The following is a 25881-nucleotide window of genomic DNA, read 5'->3' on the forward strand; positions in this document are numbered from 1 at the left end:
TGGAGTTAAGCCTCACTAATACTCAAAACTCTCAGAGTTAAGTCCTGCCAGTATTCAAAACCAGACATTATAGGTATCTGTTTTCCTAGTGCAAATCCTTGGGGCAGAAGTTGCTCGATATGGGGCTTGACACCCTTCTTTGTTGGGGAGAACCTCCGTGCCTATGATAGTCTTTTTTGCTTGTGGATTGACACTAGGGCTTTCCAAATTGCTGTTTCTTCAAGCAGCAAGACTGCATGTGTGAGCCCTCTGAGGGGGACTCTGAGCATCCCATAGCACTTTGGAACCCCCAGATGTCAGCACAATGGTTTCTTAAGCCAGATGTCCTAGGAACTTTTCTCTGGTGCAGACTCAGGAAGAAGCCCGGGTGTCCTGTGTAGGGCATCAACCCCTTGCTCCTCCAAGAGAAGCACTTGTCTGGTGAGATTCCTCTCTGTTGTGTGTCACCATGCTGGGGTGGGTTTTTTTGTAGGACCTTGTTTGTGTCTCTCCTACCTGTCTGGATGTCCTTTTACCCTTTGTTATGGAAAGCAGTTACTCTAGTTTTCAGATCTCTTTCAGAGGGAAATTATTCATATATGGCTGTAGATTTGGTGTGTACGTGGGAGGAGTTGGGTTCAGGATCTTTTATGATCTTTGCACATTCTTTCCCAAGAAAAGTAGATTTTTTTAAGTGTCAGACTAAAAAACTTAAGAAGCTATGCTATTTCTATGTCAGGAAACTCAACTCTGTTTTTTTCTACCTCTTCATATCCGTGCCCAGGTAACTAACTTTTAAAAAGTATTCTCTCCAAGGAAGATGATTAAAAAATAATCTCATGATCTTCTTGAGTGAAAGGATGCAGGAAAATAGACTTAAAATAGTTCATGCTTATTCTGAAAGAAACTGAATTAAGGGTAACTTGTATTGTTTTTGCTTCCACAATTTCTTTCACATCATTACCCTGAAAATTCATTTTCCCTCTTGTTATCAAACATCTTTACAGAGAAGGAAAGTTAAACTGGGAAAGGAAATTGTCAGCTAATTTTAAGACTCTCTGGGTCTAATTCCATGACTCGACTGTGGTTTCAAAATTGATATACTACATGTTTTACATAGGCTAACACGATAGCTATCCAAAAAAAAAAGTGGTTAACTATTGCATAGCATATAAATAATAGAGAACAAAAATGTAATAGGTGAAAAACACAAGATCTGAATTTTTTTAAACTTTTGAGGATTTTTTTGAAAACCTGGATGAAACTCTATTCAATGGTATAGCCAAAAAGCATAATGAAAAGTAGAGAAGTTCTACATTATTGTGCTTTTTCTTTACTTTTTTACGAAATATATATACAGAAAAGGTTGATACATATGTGCCCTTGAATAAATAATTATAAAGTGAATATCCAACTAACCCCTGTCCAGGTACATTATTCTTTTTTTTTTTTTTAAGATTTATTTATTTGAGCAGTGGTGGGGGGTGGGTTTGGGTGTGGGGAGGTGTAGAGGGAGAGGAAGAGAGAGAATTGGGAGTACACTCCCTGCTGCACACAGATTGTGACCTGGGGCTTGATCCTACAACCCTGAACCATGATCCCAGCTGAAATCAAGAGTTGATGTTCAAACCATGAAGCCATCCTAGGGCCCACAGGTACATTAAAGATTTTTAATTAAGAGGCCATTGACACTTTCGTGAGCTTCAGGGAATTTGTGAGTTCTCTGAAATTCTATGCAACTTAGGGATTTTATGTATTTTTCTGGAGGAAAGAGTAGAACTTCTCACAGAATCTTTGAGAGTTCCCTTCAAATTGTAAGGACTGTTTAGAGCAATTGGACTAAGATGGTTCTGTGACTTAGTAATTGCATAGTCTTAGGCTGGTCTCTTACACACTCTGAATATGAAATGTATAAACTGAAATGACAAAAGTTCATTTTCTTGTGAGGCTGTTGTAAGGAACAGCTCATTTGTTATCTGTGAAACAACCTTGTAAACCCTAAAGTACTCTTCCAAATGTTAATTATATCTCTGTGAATAACTGGAAATTTTCTTAGTAAGATCTTTGCAATATCTAAAGAACTGCATAATTGCTTTTGTTGATTAAAGCTGGTTGAAAAGCCCTAGACTATCATTATAACAGCTAGTCTGGCAACACTCCAAATCCAGAGTAGACCACCATCTACTCTTCCCATGCTGCTCCTGGACTACTGAACAATGTCTGAATAAAGTCACTTTACATGGAAGATTGGTTTCACCTTATATTCATGATTATAACCTTCAAATGAATATTCACACTTCCCAATAATGAGCTGAAAATTTTTATTAAGCATACTTTTCTACTCTCCTAGGTGACTATTTCCTATTATCCTCTCTCCAAGATTACTCAGGGCTCTACTGCGACCATGACAAAATAATAACTGGACTTCCTGTCACAAACAGCCTGGAAACTGGACAAAATCTGTAAAGCAATTGTATTCAGACATTGGAAAACAAAGAGTGTGATACCTGAGAGAAAAAAAACATATGAAATTGGTTTCCCCAACTTTTTGCTTGGAGGAATTTTCCAGATCATGAGAAAATAAACTCAAATAGAGTTTGGAGACCCAGCGGAGTTGAAGAGATGGAGTGCAGCATTCCCAGAGGCTGAGGGAAATGGAATTTGAAAGGTAGAAGAATTTGAAAGGTGGAAGCTAAGGGGGAAAAATAGAGCTCCATAAATCTGAGTCTGAGCAAAGAATGACTAGAGAGCTGTAAGCTAAATAATTCCCAGAATTCACAGAAGATGAGCAGACATTGGATCTGTGGCCAGCCAGAGTACAGAGAATCTTCTGTGAAAACCTCAAAGCAGCCATAACTTAGGAGTAGGGACAAATTCTCCTTGGAGTGAAGACTACTCTAGACTCATTCTAGTAAAGCTTAAAAATAGTCCTCAAAGAAATCAAAGTGATCCACAAATGATTTTACTGTCTGAAAAAGAACAAAGAAAGCTCAGCACTACTTCAAGGGAGACAACAAAATTCAGACACTCAACAAGGAGAACATTTACACTGTTCAACATTCAAAAAATTCATAAACACTAAAATATTCAACTCATTTGCTCTTAAGACTTTAGGAAAAAGAGGGATGCCTGGTGGCTCAGCAGTTTAGCACCTCCCTTTGGCCCAGGGCCTGATCCTGAAGTCCCAGAATCGAGTCCCACATCAGGCTTCTCACATGGAGCCTGCTTCTCCCTCTGCCTGTGTCTCTGCCTATCTCTCTCTCTCTCTCTGTCTCTCATGAATAAATAAAATCTTAAAAAAAAAAAGACTTTAGGAAAAAGAAAATATATACTCACTTCTATAAAAGTATGGTGGTTCCTGATATCTTAAAGTCACTTAGTCATAGGAATGAAGTCTGCAACATTCTTTTTTTTTTTTAATTCCAGTATGATTAATATATATTGTTATATTAGTTTCAGGTGTACAACATAGTGATTCAACAACTCTGTACATTATTCAGTGCTCATCATGATAAGTGTACTCTTCGTTTGCTTTGCCTATTTCACCCACCATCCCCACCCACCTCCCCTCTGGCAACTACCAGTTTGTTCTCTATAGTTGAGTCTATTTTGTTTGTTCTTTTTTTTCTATTTTGTTTCTCAGATTTCCACATATGAGTGAAATCATATGGTACTTGTCTTTCTCTGAGTGACTTATTTCACTTAGCGTTATACCCTCTAAATTCATGTATGTTGTTACAAATGGCAACATTTCATTCTTTTTTTTTTTTTATGGCTGAGTAATATACACACACACACCACCCCATTTTTATCAATTCATCTGTTGATGAATACCTGGGTTTCTTCCATACCTTGGCTAACACAGGGGTGCATTTTTCTTTTGAATTAGTGTTTTTGTTTTCTTTGGGTAAATACCCAGTTATGGAATTACTGGATCATAGGGTAATTATGTATTCAATTTTTTAAGGAACCTCCATACTGTTTTCCACAGTGGCTACACCAGTTTGTATTCTCCACAACAGTGCATGAGGGTTCCCCTTTCTCCACATCCTCGCCAACACTTGTCTTGTGTTTTGATTTTAGACATTTTAGCAGTAGCAAGGTAATATTTCATTGTGGTTTTGATTTGCATTTCCCTGATGACTTGTGCTGTTGAGCATCTTGTCATGTGTCTGTTGGTCATCTGTATGTCTTTTTTGGAGAAATGTCTGTTCATGTTTTCTGCCCATTTTTAAATTGAACTAATTGTTTTTTGGCTGTTAAGTTGTGGGAGTTCTTTATATATTTTGGATATTAACCCCTTATCAGATATATCATTTGCAAATATTTTCTCCCATTTGGTGGATGGTCTTTTGTTTTGCTGATGGTTTCCTTCACTTGTGCAAAAGCTTTTTATTTCAGTGTAGTCCCAATAGTTTAATTTTGCTTTTATTTCCCTTGCTAAAGGAAGCATACCTAGAAAAACCTTTCTATAGTGATGTCAAAGAAATTACTGCGTACATTTTCTTCTAGGAATTTTATGGTTTCAGGTCTGACATTTAGGTCTTCAATCCATTTTGAGTCAAGTTTTGTGCACATAAAAAAGTCCATTTTTATTCTTTTGCATATAGTGTCCAGTTTTCCCGACACCATTTGTTGAAGAGACTATCTTTTTCCTGTTGCATATCCTTGCCTCCTTTGTCATAGATTCGTTGACCACACAAGCATAGGTTTATTTCTGGGCTCTCTATTTTGTTCCATTGATCTATGTGTCTGTTTTTGTGCCTAGTACCATACTATATCACTACACCTTTGTAGTATATCTTGAAATCTGGGATTGTGATAGCTCCAGTTTTGTTCTTCTCTTTCAAGATTGCTTTGTCTATTTGGGATCTTTTGTGGTTCCATACAAATTTTGGTATTACCTGTTTTAGTTCTGTGAAAAATGCCAATGGTATTTTGATAGAGATTGCATTAAATCTGTAGATTGTTTTGGATAGTATGGACATTTTAACAGTATTTATTCTCCTAATCTATGAGCATGGAATGTCTTTCCATTTGTTTGTGTCAACCTCAATTTCTTCCATCGGTTTTATGATTTCCATAGTATGAGTCTTTCACCTCCCTGGTTAGCTTTATTCCTAGATATTTTTTTTGGTGCAATTATAAATGGGATTGTTTTCTTAATTTCTCTTTCTGCTATTTCACTATTAGTGTATAGAAATGCAACAGATTTCTGTATATTGATTTTGTATCCTACACGTTTACTGAACTCATAAGTTCTGGTATTTTTCTGGTGCTCTTTAGGGTTTTCTATATATAGTATCATGTCATCCGCAAATAGTGAAAGTTTTACTTCTTCCTTACCAATTTGGATGATTTTTATTTCTTTTTCTTGTCTGATTGCTGTGGTTAGGTCTTCCAATACTATTTTGAATAAAAGTGATGAGAGTGGACATCCTTGTCTCATTTCTGATCTTAGGGGAAAACTCTTATTTTTTTCCCATTGAGTGTGATATTAGCTGTGGATTTTTAAATCCACAACATCCTTGAAGGTAATCCTTTAACTTTGAGATAAAAACATTTAATAAACTGGAGCTCAGCTCTTCTAGTATGACTTCCATCACAATTGGTCAGCTCTATTTATTTATGTTAAATTAAATCCACTACTGTATGTAGATTTCTGCTCTGATATTCTGATACTTAAAGTCTTTTCTTGTTAAACAAAAATGTTAACAGTTCTCATGCTATCTTTTTCTCAAGGTAAATATATCTCCTACCATTATTTTTTTCTGACAAGATTCTCTGGAGGCACTCTCTCGGTCTCCCATGTTTCTTTTTAAATTGCTGCCTTGTTAAAACTAGAAAAAATTAGTTCTAAAGGACTAGAAGTCCAATAAGTCATGGGAATGTGAAATATATTTTCATACTTGATTTTTTCAATAATAGTAGTGATAAGGGTAATAATAATATCTAAAATTTAATGATCCTTTTATTTATATCAGTCATATGCTAAATGCTTTATAAGTATTACCACATTTTATGCTCAACTCTGTGAGGTAGATGCTGTTATTATCTATGTTTTATAAATGAGAAATTTGAATTGTTGAAAGATTTACAAATGAACTAGTACCACTATAATAATGTATAATACACTACTAAAAATCTTAGTGATTGAAGACAACACTTCTTAATTATCACACATCTACAGCTTGTCTGGAGTTAGGCTGATCTAGGTTGGGCCCAATTGGATAGCTGTATATCTTACTGAAAGATTGGTTCAGGCAATTTTGTTCCATTTGCCTCTCATTCTTCTCCTGGGACCAAAGAATTCCCAGGATATGTTCTTCTAATGGCAGTGATACAGATTCAAGAGGAAAAGGAGAAATACGGGGTCTCTTAAGTCCTTGTCTCTGAATTTGGCACATTTCTCACTTCCACACATCCCATTGGGCAAAGCAAGTCCTAGAACTAAGCTCCAAGTCAAAGGGGGAGGAAGCATACAAGTCTGTGGTAAGAGTGTTCATGTCAGGAGAGTGAAGAATTAGAACCAATAATTCAGTAAGCACAAAAGGCTAAATAATATTTTTAAAGGCGTACCTATTGAATTTGGCTGAATGTAGCAGAAAACCTAAATAACAATGGCTTAATGAGGTAGAGTTTCATTTTCTCTGATGTAATGGGAATTCCAGAGGTAGCTAGTCAAAAAGACTGATATGAATGCTCTATAATATCACCAAGGACTCAGGCTCCTTTGTAGATTTTTGTAGTCCTCATCTTCATGTTCACAATAAGGCTGGAATTTCAGCTAGTACATTCTCATTTCAAGCACAATGAAAAGGGAAGGAGATAGACATAAAATGAAAGGGTTTTCTCTGACATCTATCCAGTGGTTCCACTTAAATCTCACTGGCCAGGACCATATCACATGTTTCCACCTCTAGCTGAAAGAGGGTGTGAGATCTTCTTCTCTTTCTTTCTTTCTTTCTTTCTTTCTTTCTTTCTTTCTTTCTTTCTTTCTTCTTTCTTTTCTTTCTTTCTTTCTGGCACAGAACATTATCATTCACAACACAACCACACAATCAGGTTTAGTAAGAAAGAAGAGAAAATTGATATTAGATGGGCAATTAGCATCAGACAGACACATTAGGAAATGTTTAGGAAACATTTAGGAAATACACTTATGAAAAACATTTTGGTAGATATCCTAAAGTATAAAGAAGAAAATAGCCATGATCTTATTGCCTAGATATCACCACTTAAAATTTTGCTGTTTTACTTTCCTTTTGGTTGTTTTACCTTGTCTATTTACAGTTTCCAAATTGGGCTCATTCTCTACATATAGCTAGCCCCTCTCCCCATTATTTTTTTCCTTCATTTTGTTTCATAGACAATATATACTCATCAAAGAAAATCTAGAAATACTAAAAAAGTATAAAGAAATAAAAATAATAACTTAGCCATCTCAAATAATAAAGAAAATAAAACGAATAATACCTTACCCTTACTCAGATCCAAACACTGCTAAGAATACTGGTACATGAGTTATACACTTTATATATATATATATATTATATACGCATATATATGAATATAATTGAAGGCATGCTGTATATACATTTTGCATTTAGCTTTTAAAAACATTAGACACATACTTAAGGTTTTTGTTCACATTATTTTTAATATCTGCCTTATATTCACTTTGACAACATTCCTTAAATATCAAGTGTTTAGATTTCTAACGTTTTGCTATTATAACTTGCTACTCTGCACATCTATTTTTGCACAAGCTTCATCCATATTCTAGGAGAATTTTCTAGAAGGGGAAAATAAATAAAATCCTTTTTTACTATAACTTGTGCATTCCTGTGGTTATTCATTTCCTAGTAATCTAAGAATATCTTTAAGCAAAATATATTCTGTACAGTTCACCCTTGAACAACATGTGTTGGAACTGCGCAGGTCTACTTTTATGTGTATTTTTTAAAATTTTTTAATTTTTTCATTTTTTTACATTTTTTATTTTAAAAATAAATATACAGCATTGTAAATGTCTTTTCCTTGTGATTTTTTTCTCTAAATTTATTAGAATACAGAATATAATACATACAACATACAAAATATGTGCTAATCAACTCTTTATATTATCGGTAAGCTTCAAGTCAACAGTAGGCTATGAGTAATTATGTTTTTTGGGGAGTCACATATCATTTTTCCACGTGGAGGTGAGGGCTAGGGGGACAGGCAGGTAGGTGTCAGAGCACCTAACCCCCAGGATGTTCAAGGGTCAACTGTATTCCTTTACTGTTTGAAAAAATTACTGGCAGTAGCCTGTTTAAAAATAAAACTTTGTTGATACTGGTTTCTGGTATAGAGTTAATCCTGTTTCGTACTTCAGGTCAGTAGGCGGGCCTAATCAACCTTAATGTTAAGAAACAAAACCTCATCATCCCAACTCCAGTCCTGGGTGTGGTCCTTATCATGTACTTCCTTTTTTTTTTTTTTTAATTTTTATGATAGTCACAGAGAGAGAGAGAGAGAGAGAGAGAGAGAGAGAGAGGCAGAGACACAGGCAGGCTCCATGCACCGGGAGCCCAACGTGGGATTCAATCCCGGGTCTCCAGGATCGTGCCCTGGGCCAAAGGCAGGCGCCAAACCGCTGCGCCACCCAGGGATCCCTATCATGTACTTCCTGAATGTGGTTTTCTCTTCTGGCATCTTACACCATCCTGTTACAGACTTCTTTTGAACAGGACATGAAATTAAACTGTGATCCTGTGGGACCCAGGAAATCTAACAAAAATCCCCTACCCCTGGACAAGCAGAGCAGGACTAACTCCATTTTGTGCTACACCTGCCATCTCATGTACCCCCCCACCCCACCGCCACGACCTGCCTATTGTTTAAGGCACTCCCTCACCCTAGTTTAGCTATTAAGCACACCCTTATCAGAAACCAGAACACTTACGAACGCGGGACCTCTGACCTTTAACCAGCCAAGGAATGAAAACCCCTCTTTTGCCCGCCAAACCTGCGCGCCAATTCTCTAACCAGAATAATAGGCTAGTTCAAATGGTCACTATAGGGTGAATCGTGATTCAATTGGCCACCTGCGTGTGGACCACATGACTGTGCAACTTTCTGCGTATGTTACAATCTCATTGGCCACTGGCCCCTATAACACTGCTGTGCTTCTTAGTCTTGGGGTCCAAGTCCCTGCTCTGCTGTATGGAGTATACTTGGACCCAAACTCGAGCTTGTAAATAAACCCCCATGTACTTGCATGGGTGTCGGCTCCTTGGTGGTTTCTCGGATTCGCAATCTTGGGCACAACAATCCTTTTTGCTTTTGGTTTTTAAAACTAGATACTTTTATATAAACTCCATACAACAATACAACCTCTCGATTTTCCCATCCTCTCCAAACTGGCTCCTGCCTCCGCCTTGTCTCCCTTTTAGAGGCCATATAGGTTCCCACACTAGTAACTGTTAACCTTGAAAATAGGGCTCTGCATTAGTTTGCCCGCAAAGCGAGTTTACTCGGGAATAACAGACAATTGCAATTTAGGACAAGAGAGTTACACAAAACCAAAGGCAAATACAACAAAGACAAGGAACATTATTTTCTTGAGAAGAAAGAGGAAGGTAGAAGGGTTTTTTTTTTTTCAATAAATGTCCATTGGAGAGGGGCACCTGGGGGGCTCAGTCCATTAAGCGCCTGCCTTCAGCCGGGCTTGTGATCCCAGGGTCCCGGGATGGAGCCCCACACCGGGCTCCCTGCTCAGCCTGGAGCCCGCTTCTCCCTCTGCCTCTGCCTGCCTCTCTCTCTCTGTCAAATAGATAGACTTCAAAAATAAAAAAATAAAAAAATAATAAAAAAAATTAAAAAAAAGTCCGTTTGAGAAAAGCAAGAGTCCAGGGGGATGAGGATTTCTCATTGGCTGAGGTACAGGGGTATTCGATTTCTCATAGGTTACAATGTACAACTTCCCTGTTCAGGCTGTAATTGACGATTCTTTTCCTTTTGAAGATTCTTCCGTTGCGGTCTTTAATTGGCAATTCTTCCTATAATTTAATGGTGGAGTGGGAGGGGCTTCCCCTTGCAGGCACCCCTTCCAGCCTTCCAAGTCCGCTTTTAGGGAGACTTCTCTTCATTAATTTTCACCCAAGTAAATACTCTTAAGAAACCTCGTGTTTGACACCCTTAACCACTAAGGTGCAGTGAGCCTGCTTTTCTCTACCAGGTTTGGGACCTTCTATATATTTTGTTCATTTCTGTTTTTAAAAATTGTTGCCCAGGGCAGTCCGGGTGGCTCAGCCCGGGGCGTGATCCTGGAGTCCCGGGATGGAGTCCCACGTCGGGCTCCCTGCATGGAGCCTGCTCCTCCCTCTGCCTGTGTCTCTGCCTCTCTCTGTGTCTCTCATGAATAAATAAATAAAATCTTTAAAAAAAAAAATTGTTGCCCATCCCTTCGGGCAAAGTCTCTGGCGTTTGGGCGCGGCCACGCCTCCCCACGTTGGCTCCGCCCACAAGGCCCCCTGGGTTGGGCCTCCGCGTTCTGTCTCCGCGGTTACTGGGCCCACGCGGAGTACCGCGGCCTGCCCGAGGCAGGGCAGAGCGGGGCGTGGAGGGGCCTCGAGGCGCCGCGCCCCGCAGCCCCAGGTGTACCGCCAGAGGAGGCCGCGTGCGCAGCAGGTGGAGCCCCCGCGGCTGGACGCCCGGGGCAGCCTCGGTTGGGACTCAGCTGCCGTCAGAATTCCTTTCCCGGCGCCCAGACTCAGCGGAAACAGGGGTGGTGTCCGGTCAGAGGCGCCCAGGTCGGCAGGTCAGACCTCTCATCCCGCTGAGCGCGCGTCTGAGTCTTCGGGTGTCTGCGGGGCACCGCGGGAGAGGGGAGAAGTGGGGCGGAGGCGAGTCCGTAGCAACCCCCTGCGGCCCCGGCCCCGCCCCGGCCCCGCCCCCGCCCCGCCCCCGCCCCGCCCCCGCCCCGCCCCCGCCCCGCCCCCGCAGCTCTCGCGAACGCGCGCAGGCGCCGCTGACCCTGAGTACCTGTTGCAAGCCGCTGTTCTAATCGCTTACTTTATGCCTTTTATGCCTCGCACTGTTTTAACCAGTAGGTGCACAGAGCTCGCTTAGGTCTTGGGACAATCTGGGAGGAGGGTACTAGTCATACCAAAGTTTCAGAGAAGGAAACCGGCTCTCAGAGGGGGGAAGCAAATGCTTAGGGTCTCAGCTAGAAAATGATGGGGTCGCCACGGATCCCAGGCCGTCTGATTCTACTGGACAAAATGCCAAGCGCTACCTTAAATGAACATTAGTGATGCTGAGAGTTCGCTTTATCTACCCGGATTGCCTTTGTTCCTCTCTACGTGCAAAGAATCCCAGTGCTCAGTTACTGATGCTTGGGAAGATGGGGAAACTCATTAAAACGTACCACCCTTTATTGGTTTGTAGTAAATGGAATTAATAATTTAGGAGTTTATCTTTCAAAATGTCCATATTTCACATAATATGTTTTGGTTTTTTTTTTCATTTATATTTTTAGTCAAAAGCCCAAACTCCAGCTGGGATGCGCAGGAAAGAGAATTTAGAGGATTTGAGCAAGAATTGTTTTCCTAGAGTCCCATGTAATTATGAGAGATCACTTAGTGAATGTGGCGGACTAAACATTTCCGCCTAAAAACTGTATTTTGCCACCTGCACCGATAGGACTGGGGTTTCTCATTAAATCTACCTCCCTAATACAGTTCAGTCATTAAATTGGAAAAATATATATCATGATATAAATATACCTTTGGTAATCACCAGCATTTAGACTGTCAACCTAAAAACAAGAAACCAGTTCAAGAGGCAAAGCGGTTATTTGTGATAAAAGGATTGCAATTGGGGATGTACAGATTTGGGTAGAAACCCAAATAGTTCGCCAATTAAAGGAGGTGGATTCAGGGTTTTTATGGAAGAAAAATGTTTGGGTAGGTTGTTTTTAAGAAGAGCTCTTTGGTGTTGACAAGCAGGGCTAGATTTGTACTTCAGTCATTGGGTAAGTGAAGTGGTCGCTAGTCAAGAGTTCTTATTTATTGCTTTTCAAACAGGATTTTCTCGTTCTTGCTGACTCTTGGGATGTTGGCAGTTGGGCTTAGTTCAAAGGTGTAAAGAAGAGAAGAGGACATGCAGAGCAGTTCCCCTGAAATGGCTGCTCCAGTTCTGTTTTGAAAATGGCTCTATTTATGTCATTTTTCACAAAATAGGAAATACTTCCGTTCCAATTTGAAGTCCTGATTGCTCTGTCATCAACAAAGTCCTTCAGTTTTATAAATTAGAGAAAAGTTTTTAAATTTTTATAGATGCTAATAAATACTAATAGGTTAATAAATAATAGAATGACTCTTTACAAATCTAAGAGGAAAAAATCATATATAAATACAGTTCTTTAAAAAAATAATCATTGTTTTACTTAGGCAGAATGCCTCCCACTCAGGCAGAAAGTGTTATAAAGAATATCATTCGAGAAATAGGACAAGAATGTGCAGGCCATGGAGAGATTGTTTCTGAAACTCTGGCTGCTTTTATGGTAAGAATGAATATTTTTTGAATTATTGCTTTATTGAAAAATAGCTTTAAGTGGTGCTGATTTCCCTCTTAAGATTTTGTGAAGCTTTCCTAAATGTTACTCTGCTGAAAACATATTGAGGCCACTGGACAAGTTAGCAAAAATTATTTTTTTCTATGAAGCATGTCATTCTAGATTTATAGACACTGATTTAGAAGATCTTGATTTGTTTTAGAAGCATCGGTAATATTGTTGTGTCAGAGCTGTAGCATGTATTTTTGTTCACTGTTATAAAAATTACTCATTGCCTTGGTCTCTCTATTCTTGCTTTAGATTTAACAATACATAATAAAAATATGATAAAATATTCAAATAGTTTCCCAATCTAAAATCTATTCACTTTTTTCAATTTATTTCTCCACATAATTTTTCAAACACCATATTCAAATGTGATGGTTATTGCTTGCTTCCTTCAACCTCTAATGAAAGCACTGGTGAATTGGGTAATAATAAGAAAATCAGCTGAATAATCGACCCCTGAGTAATCAGGAGGCAGTTTAAAAAATGGAAACAAACCAGTTTCATAATTATATGAAATAAAATTATTTAATAGCTTCTTTCCACTCTCAGGTGAAAGCTGTTGTCTTGGACCCCAGTAATGGCTTTAACATGGATAGAACCCTCATGAAAAGTGATGTACAGAAACTTGTTAAGGTGATTATACGACAGTTCTCAAATTTTAAATTATTTGTTTGCAATTCTGAATACAATATATGTATTAGCCATTATTGCCTTCAGCTTCATGAAACAAAACCCTACCAACTGGTGGTACAAAAAAAATGTGAGATTTATTGTTTCTCATAAAGTCTAAAGATACATAGGTTGTTTTTCCTGGCTTCCTGGGTCACCATCTTGCATGTGCCAGTTGGGTCAGTCACTATATTCAGAAAGTAATAGCTTTCTTAGAATTTTTCCCATCTGTTTACATTTATTGACCAGAATGGTACTGCAGGCGAGCCAGGGACATTGATTTCTTTTTCTGTTTTCAGCTGAACAAATCTTGTCCCCAATCCAGATTGGGGCTGTTGGTAAGGAAGGATGGATATGGATACTGGCAGGTAGCAATGTCATTAAATGTGTATTTTAGAAACATCTTGTTATTAATCTAATGTTACACTGAGAACATTAACTGACTGTTCATATACTATAGACCTAGCACTAAATTAAGATTCAGATAATTATTCATTCAGTGTAATTTGTGTTTTTCAATTCTAAAGGAAAAATTGAAGCCACAGCAAATAATTCATAGTTAGAAATCAAGTATATGTGCCTGAACCCCAGTTTTAAGAATTTTAGACATCATTAGTTTTTTCACATTCTTTTTTAAAATTTTATTTATTTATTTGAGAGAGAGCATGAGCAGGGTCAGGGGCAGAGGGACAAGCGCCTCTATCCTAGGACCCTGAGATCATGACCTGAGCCAAAGTCAGGTGCTTAACTGACTGAGCCACCAAGGCTTCCTATTTTCTCATATGTTTTAAGTTTGACTCCCTGGATATAGGTGCTTACATTTATTTTCTGAACATTCCTAGATGTAGTTCCTAAAAGTTCAACTTTCTTTTTTTCTCCCAGGCTTAATGATTTTAATATTAATTCCCTCCTTCACATAAAAGACTTGAAGCAAGCTTTCCTAGGCTTGTATATGGGTATTTTCTGGGCTCAAACAAATGGCAGAGAAAACTTTCATCATCCCCATCTTCTTTCACATCTGACAATTCACATAGTGGCACACGAGTCCATATGCAGATGCCACAGGAATCAAGAAGAGTCTTGGAAGCCTGGAGCTGGGGGGAATATGTTGTTAGGATGATTCTGCAGTAGAGACACCGTGATTCTCCAGAGTAGCCTGGAGCTGGATCTTTCTGTGCTGATTTTAAATGTGGTAGGAAGCCTGTTCTTGCAATACGACTTAGCAAAGTGACTGTGATGGTCAGCCAGAAATTTTATTGGAAAGTTCTGAAGGAGAATCAAGGAGAGTCAGAAAATAAATTTTTCTCTTTTTCAGGGCTCAAGAAGAGTTGTTTCCTACCCCCTCACCCCCCCCCAATACAACTAAGTTGGAAATAATTAAACTCAATATGCTTTTAATATGATAGGTACATAAATTATCAGTGTACATCCTGCATCGGAGGAAAAGACTGTTTTCTTTTTTCTTAATTAAAAATCATGTGGATGAGTTAATTTTCATATTTGTAAAGTCTGCATTTAAAACAGTGCTTTTATCCCTGGATGGATTCAGATGCAGTGACCAGGCCTCACTCTTGCATTCTGTGTCCCGCTCCCAGAAAAGCAGTGTTGGTGCTCAGGGAGGTGCATTGAGAGTGTTGGTGCTGCTGTGCCTGGCAGCTGCAGAAATAAAGCCTAAGGGATGAGAAGGGAAAGAAAGAAGTTGGAGGAGAGGAGAGAAAAGAAAAATTCAGGTTGTTCATCTAAAGGGGCAAAGCAAGGAAGTGGAATGAGCAATGTATGTGGGAGGAAAAATGGGAGAAAACAGACCAGAGGAAGAAATTTTGAAATAGAAGGCAGAGCTAGAGAACTTTTGTGAGCAGAGGAACAGCTTTTCATAAAATTCAAGTAACCCCCCAAATCTGCAAAGAAGTGTTGTTCAAGTCTTGAATAAATAGTAATGAAGAGCCCTAGGTGAGCTCTAGCCAGGAGCATACTCTTCATGGAGCGCTTAGCCACATTCAGATGCATAGACTAAGCAAAAGTGTCAAGTTTCTTGCCTTCAACTAGGCTGTTAGCCACTTGAGTACAGTGATATCGGTGACCTCAGGGAAAGAACTTATTACTTAATAATTGTTGTCCATTGGGTAAACTATGAAGCCTGAAGTCCTCAAAGAGCAATATAATAATAAAAGGAGTTATTGGTGGATAAGTATCAGAAACCACTGCTTTGATGTGTCTCAATTTTTTTGAAAATAACTTTAAAGAATACTTCTGAGTATTTTAGAAAATGTAACTAGAAACATTCATGGGTATTTTTTTTTCATTCATGGGTATTTTTTTCTAGGTTTGTGTGTGTCGGCTGTTGGATAGTAAAAATCCATCCCTGGACACCATTAAGATGCAAGTCTACTTTGATATGAATTATACGAGTCGAGGTAACATATATCTACTTTGATATGAATTATACAAGTCGAGGTAACATATATCTACCTATTTTGATACCTTTTTAAAAAGATTCCTGTTGTATTTCAGATAGTAAGGGTTTTAATGGGTTTACAATGAACAATTTAAATTTTTAAGCTATCTTTTGAAATTTTTTCCAACTTTGAAGCATATAGTATAGATGGAAATGGTAAATGAGAAAAACACCAATGGCCTTTGTGTTAAAAGTCAATTCTAATTATTATGCCTCTGATAGTAATGCTTCCAAGTCTATTGTGTTTTAGCTGTTATAGCACTAATAATATACAATAAATAGAAATTAAAACAACCAGCCCATTAAAGTTAAAAGATTCTAATTTGCTGATTTTTTTTGTTTTTGCTTTATAATTATTATCTTATAATGCTTACCTAGGTAACTATTCCAAAATGAAATGAATGATGGGAAATTTAAGTTTAGAACATATTTCTTTATGTAAATAGCATAGTACATACATCAAAGACACACTGGCAACAAGAGAAAAAGGAAAATAAATTTCTCTATAGACAAGAGTGCCTTTGCCCCACTGTAATGCAATCATTACTATCCATTTGGGGATTTTTGTTATCATTTTTTCCCTCTGTGTATTGAATTTTCAGTTATGCTACATATATATGTTATATATCTTGCTTTTTTGCTTAATAATAATGAGATGTTAAAGTGATAAGTAATCATGGAATTGATGAAATCGTAATTTAGATTTTTAAAATTTGCATAAAGTTCTCAGTTGTTTTTGTGGTAAGAGTACAGGTGTGAACTGTGGATGGTTGATATGTGAATTATTGCCCTTGAAATAGTAAAATGGGGTGTCTTACTAAGTTAGTTGCAAGAATTGTACTACTAGTGAATTGTGGCTCCTGCCACAATTAAGCCTAGACCCCATCATATCACAGGAAGAGGGGGGAGAGAAACAGTTCTTGATGTAGCATCATATTATCAATTATTCTACTCAAAGGAAATTTATCTAGAATTAAAATAAAAAAGTACATAATTGAACAGGAATATTTATGCTACATACATGTGTATTTATACTATATGTGCTTGCATACACTGTACTACCTGTGCTACTTTCTGCTTAATTAGGAGGTTTTAGCTCTTTTGGATATTATTGTTTGGATTGTCTGTTGAAAATTTTACGTGTTTTGACAAAGTATGCCATTTAAAGCGCTATAATAAATTTTCCTATTAGATTTTTTCCCTTGAGGTTACTTACTGGCGACTGTGTGTTTTTTATTTTGATTACTACACCTTAAGAAAATACTTGTTTTTGTGCAATAGAATTGCCATACCCAAGCCATTTTTTCCCTCTGGTCCTACACTCTTATGTGAGAATTCTAAATCAAATATATGGAACATTGTCCTTTGCCAATTTTAGAGGAATTTCTTGAAGAACATCACCGGGTCTTGGAGTCTAGATTAGGTCCTGTTATGAGAGAAATTACAGATAATAGAGCATGTGCTAGAGAAGAATTGGAAAGCCTCTACCGAAAGATTGTCAGCTACGTGCTTCTGTGCTCTGGGCTGGGATCGCCTACAGATATCAAGATTGTCAGAGAGGCAACAGGTAAAAAATCTATATAATTTCCATTACACATGTGAAAAGATATGAACGTTGTATCTTACCAAAGATGTTAAATTGAAAGTATTGAAGACTGAGGTCCCCCCATTTTTTAAAAAAGATTTTATTTATTTATTCCTGAGAGACACGTAGAGAGAGAGGCAGAGACATAGGCAGAGGGAGAAGCAGGCTCCCTGCAGGGCACCCAATGCGAGACTTGATCCCAGGACCCCAGGATCACCACCTGAGCTAAAGGCAGATGCTCAACCACTGAGCCACCCAGATGCCCATGAGGTACCCCTCCCTTTTTTTTTTTTTTAAAGCTTTTATTTATTTATGAGACACACAGAAAGAGAGAGAGGCAGAGACACAGGCAGAGGAAGAAGCAGGCTCCATGCAGGGAGCCTGAGGCAGGACTCCATCGGGACTCCAGGATCATGCCCTGGGCCGAAGGCAGGGGCTAAACCACTGAGCCACCCAGGGATCCCCTGAGATCCCCTTTGTATCTGAAAATAAAATCAGCACAGGTAAGAGGTTAAAACTTAGCCAGACTCCTTTCACACTGTGTTTCAACTCTAAAACCCAAGCAGCACTTCTGGAGAGTGCGTATTGTTAATTTTCTTAGAGCTGTACATATCCAGGAACCCATCAATCCTTAGGAGAGAAACACTGGCAGTACGATTAAGAGTACCAGGCTGACTGGATGATGGGAATCGCTGGAAAGGGAGATTTCATATTGATAAAGGGAGTTGCATCTCTCACTTAAAGTGGATGATAGAAAAGGACACCATTTAATCTTCAGGAAGTATTTGCCCACTTTGATAATTTAAGGTAAGGAATCGGCAAGATTTCTAGCCTTTTAATGATTTTCCTCCACAATTATTTTAAAACATTTTTTCTACTCAGAATCCTAAGTAGAAAGCTTGTTTTCATGCTCATTGTCAAAACATTACTGATGGATACTTAATTATTGAAAAGAGACAAAAGGCAATGGCATTATTTTCAGTAGCCCAGTTTTGATATGTGATAAATTTTGCCATGTGTTCTGTAACCAAGTATTAGAAATTTAGAGAATCACAGAAGCAGCTCTAGGAAGACAGTTCTCAACTTCCTACTGAAAGAAACCTGTGACTTAAATTCTGATATCTTTATTCTACCATTTTGTTGTCCTTCTTGTGGTTTGTTTTAGCTGCCCTACAGAGTGTTTTTCCTCAGGCTGAGCTTGGAACATTTCTAACGCTTTCTAAGAAGGACAAAGAACGCCAACTGCATGAACTCACCATGATTGTTACTGGGATCCGTTTGTTTAACCGAGACTGTGGAAAGGGAGGAGAAGGCATTGATGACTGTAGGTATATCATTAGGTTAAGTCTGCAGGTTATACAGGTTTAAAATCTAACTTGCACATTGAGGAAAATAATGCACAGTATTTCACTGGCATTCCTAGATTTATGGTGTGCAGGCTTTTTTTTTTTTTATGTTTGTTTTTTTAGACAGGGAGAGAGAGCACATGCAAGTGGGAGGATGGGTGGGGGAGGGTATAGGGGGAGAGAGAGAATCCTAAGTAGGCTCCACACCCACACAGAGCCAGAACATGGCTCAGTCTCATGACCCTGAGATCATGACCTGAGCTGAAGTCCAGTGTTAGACACTTAACCAACTCAGCCACCCAGGCACCCCTAAGGTATGCAGTTTTGACTCTACCTTGGATACAGCGAGTATTCATAGTGGATAGTAATTTTTAATTTTGCTGGGGCAAGACTTACAGCATTATTATTAAAGCTCGTGTGGGAGAGAGAATCAGTGGAAGGAATGAGGGGCCTGCCTGGGGGCCAGCTTCCCCAATTCATTGGGCTATGGTGTTCTTTTTTGTTCTTTTTTTTTTTTTTTTTTAAGATTGTATTTATTTGGGTAGCCCAGGTAGCTCAGTGGTTTAGCACCGCCTTTGGCCCAGGGCTTGATCCTGGAGACCGGGGATCGAGTCCCATGTCAGGCTCCCTGCATGGAGCTTGCTTCTCCCTCTGTCTGTGTCTCTGCCCCTCTCTCTCTTTCTCTCTCTCTGTCTCTCATGAATAAATAAATACAATCTTTTTCTTTTTTTTTAAGATTGTATTTATTTATTTTTTTAAAGATTCTATTTATTCATGAGAGACAGAGAGAGAGGCAGAAACAGGCAGAGGGAGAAGTAGGCCTCCTGCCGGGAGCCCAGTGTAGGACTCGATCCCAGGACCCTGGGCTCACGTCCCAAGCCAAAGGCAGACATTCAACCACTGAGCCACCCAGGTACCCCAGGCGATGGTGTTCTTTATTCCAAGTCAAATAACCAAAAGGAAATAAAACTTGTGACGTAAAAAATAAAAATCATCCTGAAAAGAGTGGCTGATGCCGTTATGGGATGTGAAAGTCCAAGAGGAGATATTTGTAAACTGCAAATCCAAGAGCATTTACTGTACTGTTATATACTTAATGCATTCATCATCTTGAGTTTGAAGGCACTCATGAAGTATTTGATCAGGGACTCCATAGAAGGAACTTCCTTATGCATGCCCACTGATAAGGTGTCAGTGTCTTTTACTAGATCACTTATCTAGTGCAATAGGGTCAGTTTTTCTATTCTAAAAACTGTTCTAGAAAGTCCAATTCCTATTCTTTATAAAGTTCTCTATCTTGCTAGACTAATCTGTTATATTGCTGTATCCTGTTTAATTTTGTAATTCACATAGCTTTTTTTCTTTTTCACAAAATATGCCTTTTCTAGAGGCATATGGCCAGTAGCACATAATACCAAAACCTGTCTCTTCTTTAGATTCTTCTATATTTTAGTGGCAAAGCTGATCTGCTACCTTTTGGTTATCTTTCTGACAATATCTCTTGTTTGGACAGGTTTCTTTCTCCCAATTATTTCCTTCATGGTGTGGGAAGAAATGTATGACATGCATGTCTTGTTATTAATTTGGTTGAGAAAAAAACTCACTCAATTTAATGCTCACAATTATGACCACTTTCTAGGCTTCTTTGTAGATTGTTTCGTGTCTCTCAATATGCTTTTAAAAACAGTGCCAGCCATTCTACATGAAGCAATCCCAGCCACCACTCAGCACATTGATTCCCAAATTCAGATTGCCCAGGACCAGGCATACCGCTACACAGCCATCCTGGAGAAAGCAGCAAAGAACCCGCTTATGAGTGTAGAACTTCAGCCATATATGTTAAAAGAAGCGCTGTATAATGTGCGGCAGTATGAGGTCTTCCTTCAGATCATTTTGGTGAGTTAATGTCATAAGATTTGGCCTTTTCCATAGAATGCAACCACTTTATATATTATGGGGTGAAGCAAAAGGCAGAATCAGGTCATTGATAAAGGAAGCAGTCTTAATAACTGCTTGACTTATATTGCATCTGTAGGGCTGGGAACTAAAATAGAAATGGGGAAGTTGGATTTTTATTTAATGGAAAATATAAGTAGGGATTGATTTCTTTTTTTTTTTTTTTTAGTAGGGATTGATTTCTAATTGTTGATTCTCTTTGGTGCCCAGTGGAGTGGTAGTTAGCATGCTGTAGTTAAGCAGTGGTATGTGTGTCCATGTAAGTGATACTGCATTGTTTTCGCACAGAGCACATATTTAGTGTACTTTTTGGCAGGTAGTTGGCACCTAAATAATTTTTATGTGAACATTTGTTATTGTAAAAATTGGTTGAAAAGATTTTTATTGCTAATATTTTTAGATTTAATGAACAAACCAAACAGTATCTCCAAATAGTTGGAAAAGTTGGTAAAGTGGTGATTTAAAATTTGTTTTTAAAGTGGCAGAGCACTTTCTTTCAGATGGAAACTTACTCAGAATCCTAAAAATACAAAACAGGAATCTAGAAGAAAGGATTGAGGGACCTTATCACCAACGAACATCTTCATCCTGCCCTAGGGTTTTAGCAGACACAGTTCGTTAACTACATCTTTATAGCAAGCTATGTTCCTATCAGTCAATGATTTTGTTTTTTGTTTTGTTTTTTTTTAGTTTTATTGAGGTATAATTGACAATACTCTAAGATATTCAAAGTATACAAAGTCATGATTTGATATATGTATACATTGTGAAAGCAACTTCTCCCATCGAATTAATTAACACATTCATTCCACTGGTCACTGTTTACCTTTATACAACCTCTGTGTTCCAAGTCATGCGTCCAAGTCATGCGTTCCAAGTCATGGACTGTCCTTCATGGACTGTCCTTTTTTTTTTTTTTTAAGTTTTTATTTATTTCTTCATGAGGGCACAGAGAGAGAGGCAGAGAGAGACATAGGCAGAGGGAGAAGCAGGTTCCATGCAGGGAACCCGATGTGAGACTCGATTCTGGGACCTCGGGATTACGCCTTGAACCAAAGGCAGATCCTCAACCGCTGAGCCACCCAGGCATCCTTGAACTGTCTTTTATATGACTGAACATTACTAATGTCTTGGAAGACAGAACGGGATGTGTTCTCAACTTGTATCTTAATGACTTGTTACTACTTCTGGATGCACTTGATCTGTCTTCTCTCTTTACTGTAGAGAATAGAAAAATAAACATCCAGATGATATGACTTCATTGCAACAAACTAGTAGGTGGTGTTCACAACTGCCCTACTATCTAATTGTCTTCAGAAATGAGGACTCTAGGTCAGCTGTTCTAAATTGAATGATTCTTTTGGGTAGATGTTCCTCTAACATGAAGTTGTGGTTATCAGCCTTTTATAACTAGTCAGATACTAAGAGGATTTTACAATCAATTTATTTTGAAGTGCTTGCAGGTCCACAAGAGTAAGAACCTCACATTTACTCTGTTATCTGTGTTTGGAAGTGATATCATAAGAAAGAACCTTTGGAAACTGTCACTCATAACGTAAAGATGTTGTAGAGAATGTCATTTATTATAGCACATCTTTTCAGAGCTTTTAATCATGGGGCATGTTCAGCTAACTTCCAGTCTAAAAATCTCATTGGAGTTCTCATTGTCAGAGCTAGAAAGACAGTGAGTAGAAGGTAAAGTGATGAGCGTGGGCTCTGCAACCAGAACATATGGGTCCTAATCATGACTTTGCCACTTATTAAATCTATGCCCTTGAGGAAATTGCCTAACCTCTCTGTGTCTTGGTTTCCAGATCTGTAAAATGGGGTTGTTGATAGCTCACACTATATAAAGATAGAACAATGCCTGGCATGTAGTTATTAGTTATGAGCTCATTAAATTGATGATTATGCTGATGCTGTTAATGTTTATTAATGCCACCGTCATCATTGTTTTAGGGCTTTAGCAGAACAGCTCTGATTTTATTTCTGTAGGGGACTGGAGAGCTCTTACTTTTCTAGACAGTATCTCATTTTTAAGCCCTTTGCTGCTTATGTTATTGAGAAAGTTAACTTTCTCATCTCACCACTCTTTGTGACTATTTCATGTTAACTTCAGTCAGGGTCAGAATGAGTTCTCCTAATTGTCATCTGCCTCTTTTTGGCTTACTCACTGTTTGGTTGTTGTTGTTGTTTTGTTTTTAAATATCTAATCTTCTCTCATCAATCTACCTTAGTTATAGTTAAGGTTGTTTTATTGCAGAATGGATATTGGTTTAATTAGTATTATCTCTAGGATATAAAATACGTCAGTTTATGTTTAGCTGAGAATTTTTCCTGTCTATAAAATCTGTGAATGTTCTTTTTTAAGGTCACATTATTTGATAGGTATATTAATATAACTTTTTGAAGAGTTGATTTTGATTTAAAATTTTTTCTTCTGCCAATGCTACATACAGCTTATGTAAACATTTAAAAAATTTAATTATAGCCTGAGTAAGGTAGTGAGTTATTTTTTTTTCTTCAATTAGAACTTTATCTGGTACAGTAAACAAATCTAGATACTGTGAAAGAGAAGAAGGAGGAGTAATCACAATGTTGTTGACTTGTCATAGCTGAGAGAACAGAATTCCATCCTCTGTGGGCTTTTGAAGTACAAGACAGTCACCAAAGAGAGAAAGCCACTTACTGTTATGATGCAAATAAGTGCTGCAGTTTCTTTAAATGTATATGTCAAGACTTTTGTAGACTTTCTCCCTAAGCTATGTTTGCAGGGCTATTCACAGAATAGACAACCCCAGACTTCTTGATTTTTCATGATAATGCAAGTAAACAAATCAGGTGGAATTTGTACTTCTTTTAGACTTGTTAAAAATGTCCGTGGAACAAAATATGAGGAATTTATCAATTAAAAGGGAATGGGGAAGGGATCCCTAGGTGGCGCAGCGGTTTAGCGCCTGCCTTTGGCCCAGGGCGCGATCCTGGAGACCCGGGATCGAATCCCACGTCGGGCTCCCGGTGCATGGAGCCTGCTTCTCCCTCTGCCTATGTCTCTGCCTCTCTCTCTCTCTCTGTGACTACCATAAATAAATAAAAAATAAAAAAATAAAAAAATAAAAAAAAATAAAAGGGAATGGGGAAGAAGCATGCCAGCTTCACATGCTTTTTTCCCTAAGCATTTTTTGGACCACATTATGAAAAAAAATTTTTTTTTAAGTGATAGCATTCCTAGAGGACTAATTTAATTTTTTTTCCACCAACAGTCTCATTAGAAATAGGTTTAAGTGTTAGGATGCTGTCAATTTCATGGTGGCAGATACAAGTTTTTCAAAATGCAAATTTTATCTTTGGCAACCAAAGCTGTTGTTTCTCTGAAGTGACAGACTCATTTCATTTACTTGTTTGAAGAAAATATCTGCCAAATAGCTAAGGCTCAGTAGTTATAGTTTATTGGTCAGTTGCTTTATCAAGTAAAAATGATGTTCTGCTGGGGGGAAAATGCTAGTTCAGCTCAGAATTCAATCAGTAAGTATTTTCCTGGGAGAACTATGCATTTTAATATACAGCAGACATGTTTTACATGTACTTTCCATCTCATCACACTGATTACTAAAAGGCTTGTACTTAAGGATCAAGATTTAATAAAACATTCTTTTTACTGTATTACCAAAGATATTCTTAAGTGAAACTGCCTTTTTTATTGAGATATAATTGACACATAACATTATATTGGTTTCAGTTGTACAAGGCATTGATTCAGTATATGTGTATGTTACAAAATGAATACTGGCAGTAAGTAACATCCTTCACCACACAGTTACAATTTTTTTTTGTGATGAGAACTTTTAAGATTTACTCTTTTAGCAACTTTCAAATATACGATGCAATATTATTAACTATAGTCACCATGCTGTTACATTATATCCCCAGGACTTATTTATCTTATAACTGGAAGTTTATATCTTTTGACTCCTGTCACCCATTTTACCCCCATCCCCACCCCCTGCCAATGGAAATGACTAGTCTGTTCTCTGTATTTATGAGATTGGGTTTTTTCTTGTTTTTAGGTTTTTTTAGATCTCACATATAAGTAAGATCATACAATATTTGTCTTTCTCCATCTAACCTATTTCACTTAGCATAACACCCTTAGGGACTGTCTGTTGTCTCAAGTGGCAAGATTTCCTTCTTTTTTATATTCCACTGTGTATATATGCCGTATTTTCTTTATCTGTTCATCCATCAATGGTCACTTAGGTTGCTTCTTTGTCTTGACTATTATAAATAATGCTGCAGTGAATATGGGGATACATATATCTTTTCTGGTTGCCGTTTTCATTTCCTTTGGACATATACCCAGAAGTGGAATTGCTAGATCATAGGGTAGTTCTATCTTTCATTTTTTGAGGAATCTTCATACTGTTTTTCACAGTGACCATACCAATTTACTTTTCCCACCAATAGTGCATGAGGGTTTGCTTTTCTCCACATCTTGCCAACACTTGTCTTCTTGATACTAACAGGTGATATCTCACTGTGGTTTTAATTTGCCTTTCCCTGATGGTAAATGACATCAAACACTTTTTCATGTATTTGTTGGCTATTTGTATGTCTTCTTTGGAAAAATGTTATTCAGATGTTCTACCCACTTGTTAATTGGATTGTTTGGGAGGTTTTTTTCTTGCTATTTATTTGTATGAGTTCTTTGTATATCTAATATATTAACCTCTTATCAGATATATGATTTTCAAATATTTTCTTTCATTCAGCAGGTTGCCTTTTCATTTTGTTGTGATGGTTTCCTTTGCTGTAGAAGCTTTTTAGTTTGATGTAGACCTATTTGTTTATTATTGCTCTTGTTGCCTTTGCTTTTGGTGTCAAATCCAAAAAATCACCCCCAAGATTGCTATCAAGAAGCTTACTCTGCCCTATGTTTTCCTTTAGAAATTTAATAGCTTCGGTCTTACATTCAATTCCTTAATCTAATAGGAGTTGATTTTCTGTATGGTTTAAGATAGGGGTCCAGGTTACTTCTTTTTGTATGTTGCTGTCCAGTTTTCCTAACACCATTTATTCAAGAGACTATCCTTTCTCCCATTTCATATTCTTGCGTTCTTTGTCATAAATTAGTTGGCCATATATGATGGGGTTGTTTCTGGGCTCACTATTCTGTTCTATTAATATATGTGTCTGTTTTTATGCCACTACTATAGTTTTAATTACTATAGCTTTGTAATACAGTTTGAAATTAGGTAGTGTGATGCCTCCAGCTTTGTTCTTC

General features: G+C 37.9%; 1 protein-coding gene across 8 annotated transcripts in view; it reads left to right on the forward strand.

The window, feature by feature from the left end:
* Positions 1-25881, forward strand: part of CFAP206 (cilia and flagella associated protein 206) — a 67835-nt gene that overhangs the window by 23801 nt on the left and 18153 nt on the right. For 2 of the 8 annotated variants that reach the window (XM_049092343.1, XM_025444758.3), the window contains exons 2-7: positions 12417-12529; positions 13139-13222; positions 15582-15672; positions 17092-17280; positions 18464-18622; positions 20284-20540. In XM_049092343.1, coding sequence (XP_048948300.1) covers positions 12422-12529; positions 13139-13222; positions 15582-15672; positions 17092-17280; positions 18464-18622; positions 20284-20540 — 888 coding nt within the window. In that variant the 5' untranslated portion in view covers positions 12417-12421. Of the gene's footprint in view, positions 1-10524; positions 10784-10969; positions 11072-12416; positions 12530-13138; positions 13223-15581; positions 15673-17091; positions 17281-18463; positions 18623-20283; positions 20541-25881 lie in introns of those variants that run through there. The other 6 variants (XM_025444759.3, XM_025444760.3, XM_025444761.3 and 3 more) reach the window with 6 other exon arrangements.

Source organism: Canis lupus, chromosome 12, assembly GCF_003254725.2.
Source record: "Canis lupus dingo isolate Sandy chromosome 12, ASM325472v2, whole genome shotgun sequence".
Classification (NCBI taxonomy): domain Eukaryota; kingdom Metazoa; phylum Chordata; class Mammalia; order Carnivora; family Canidae; genus Canis; species Canis lupus.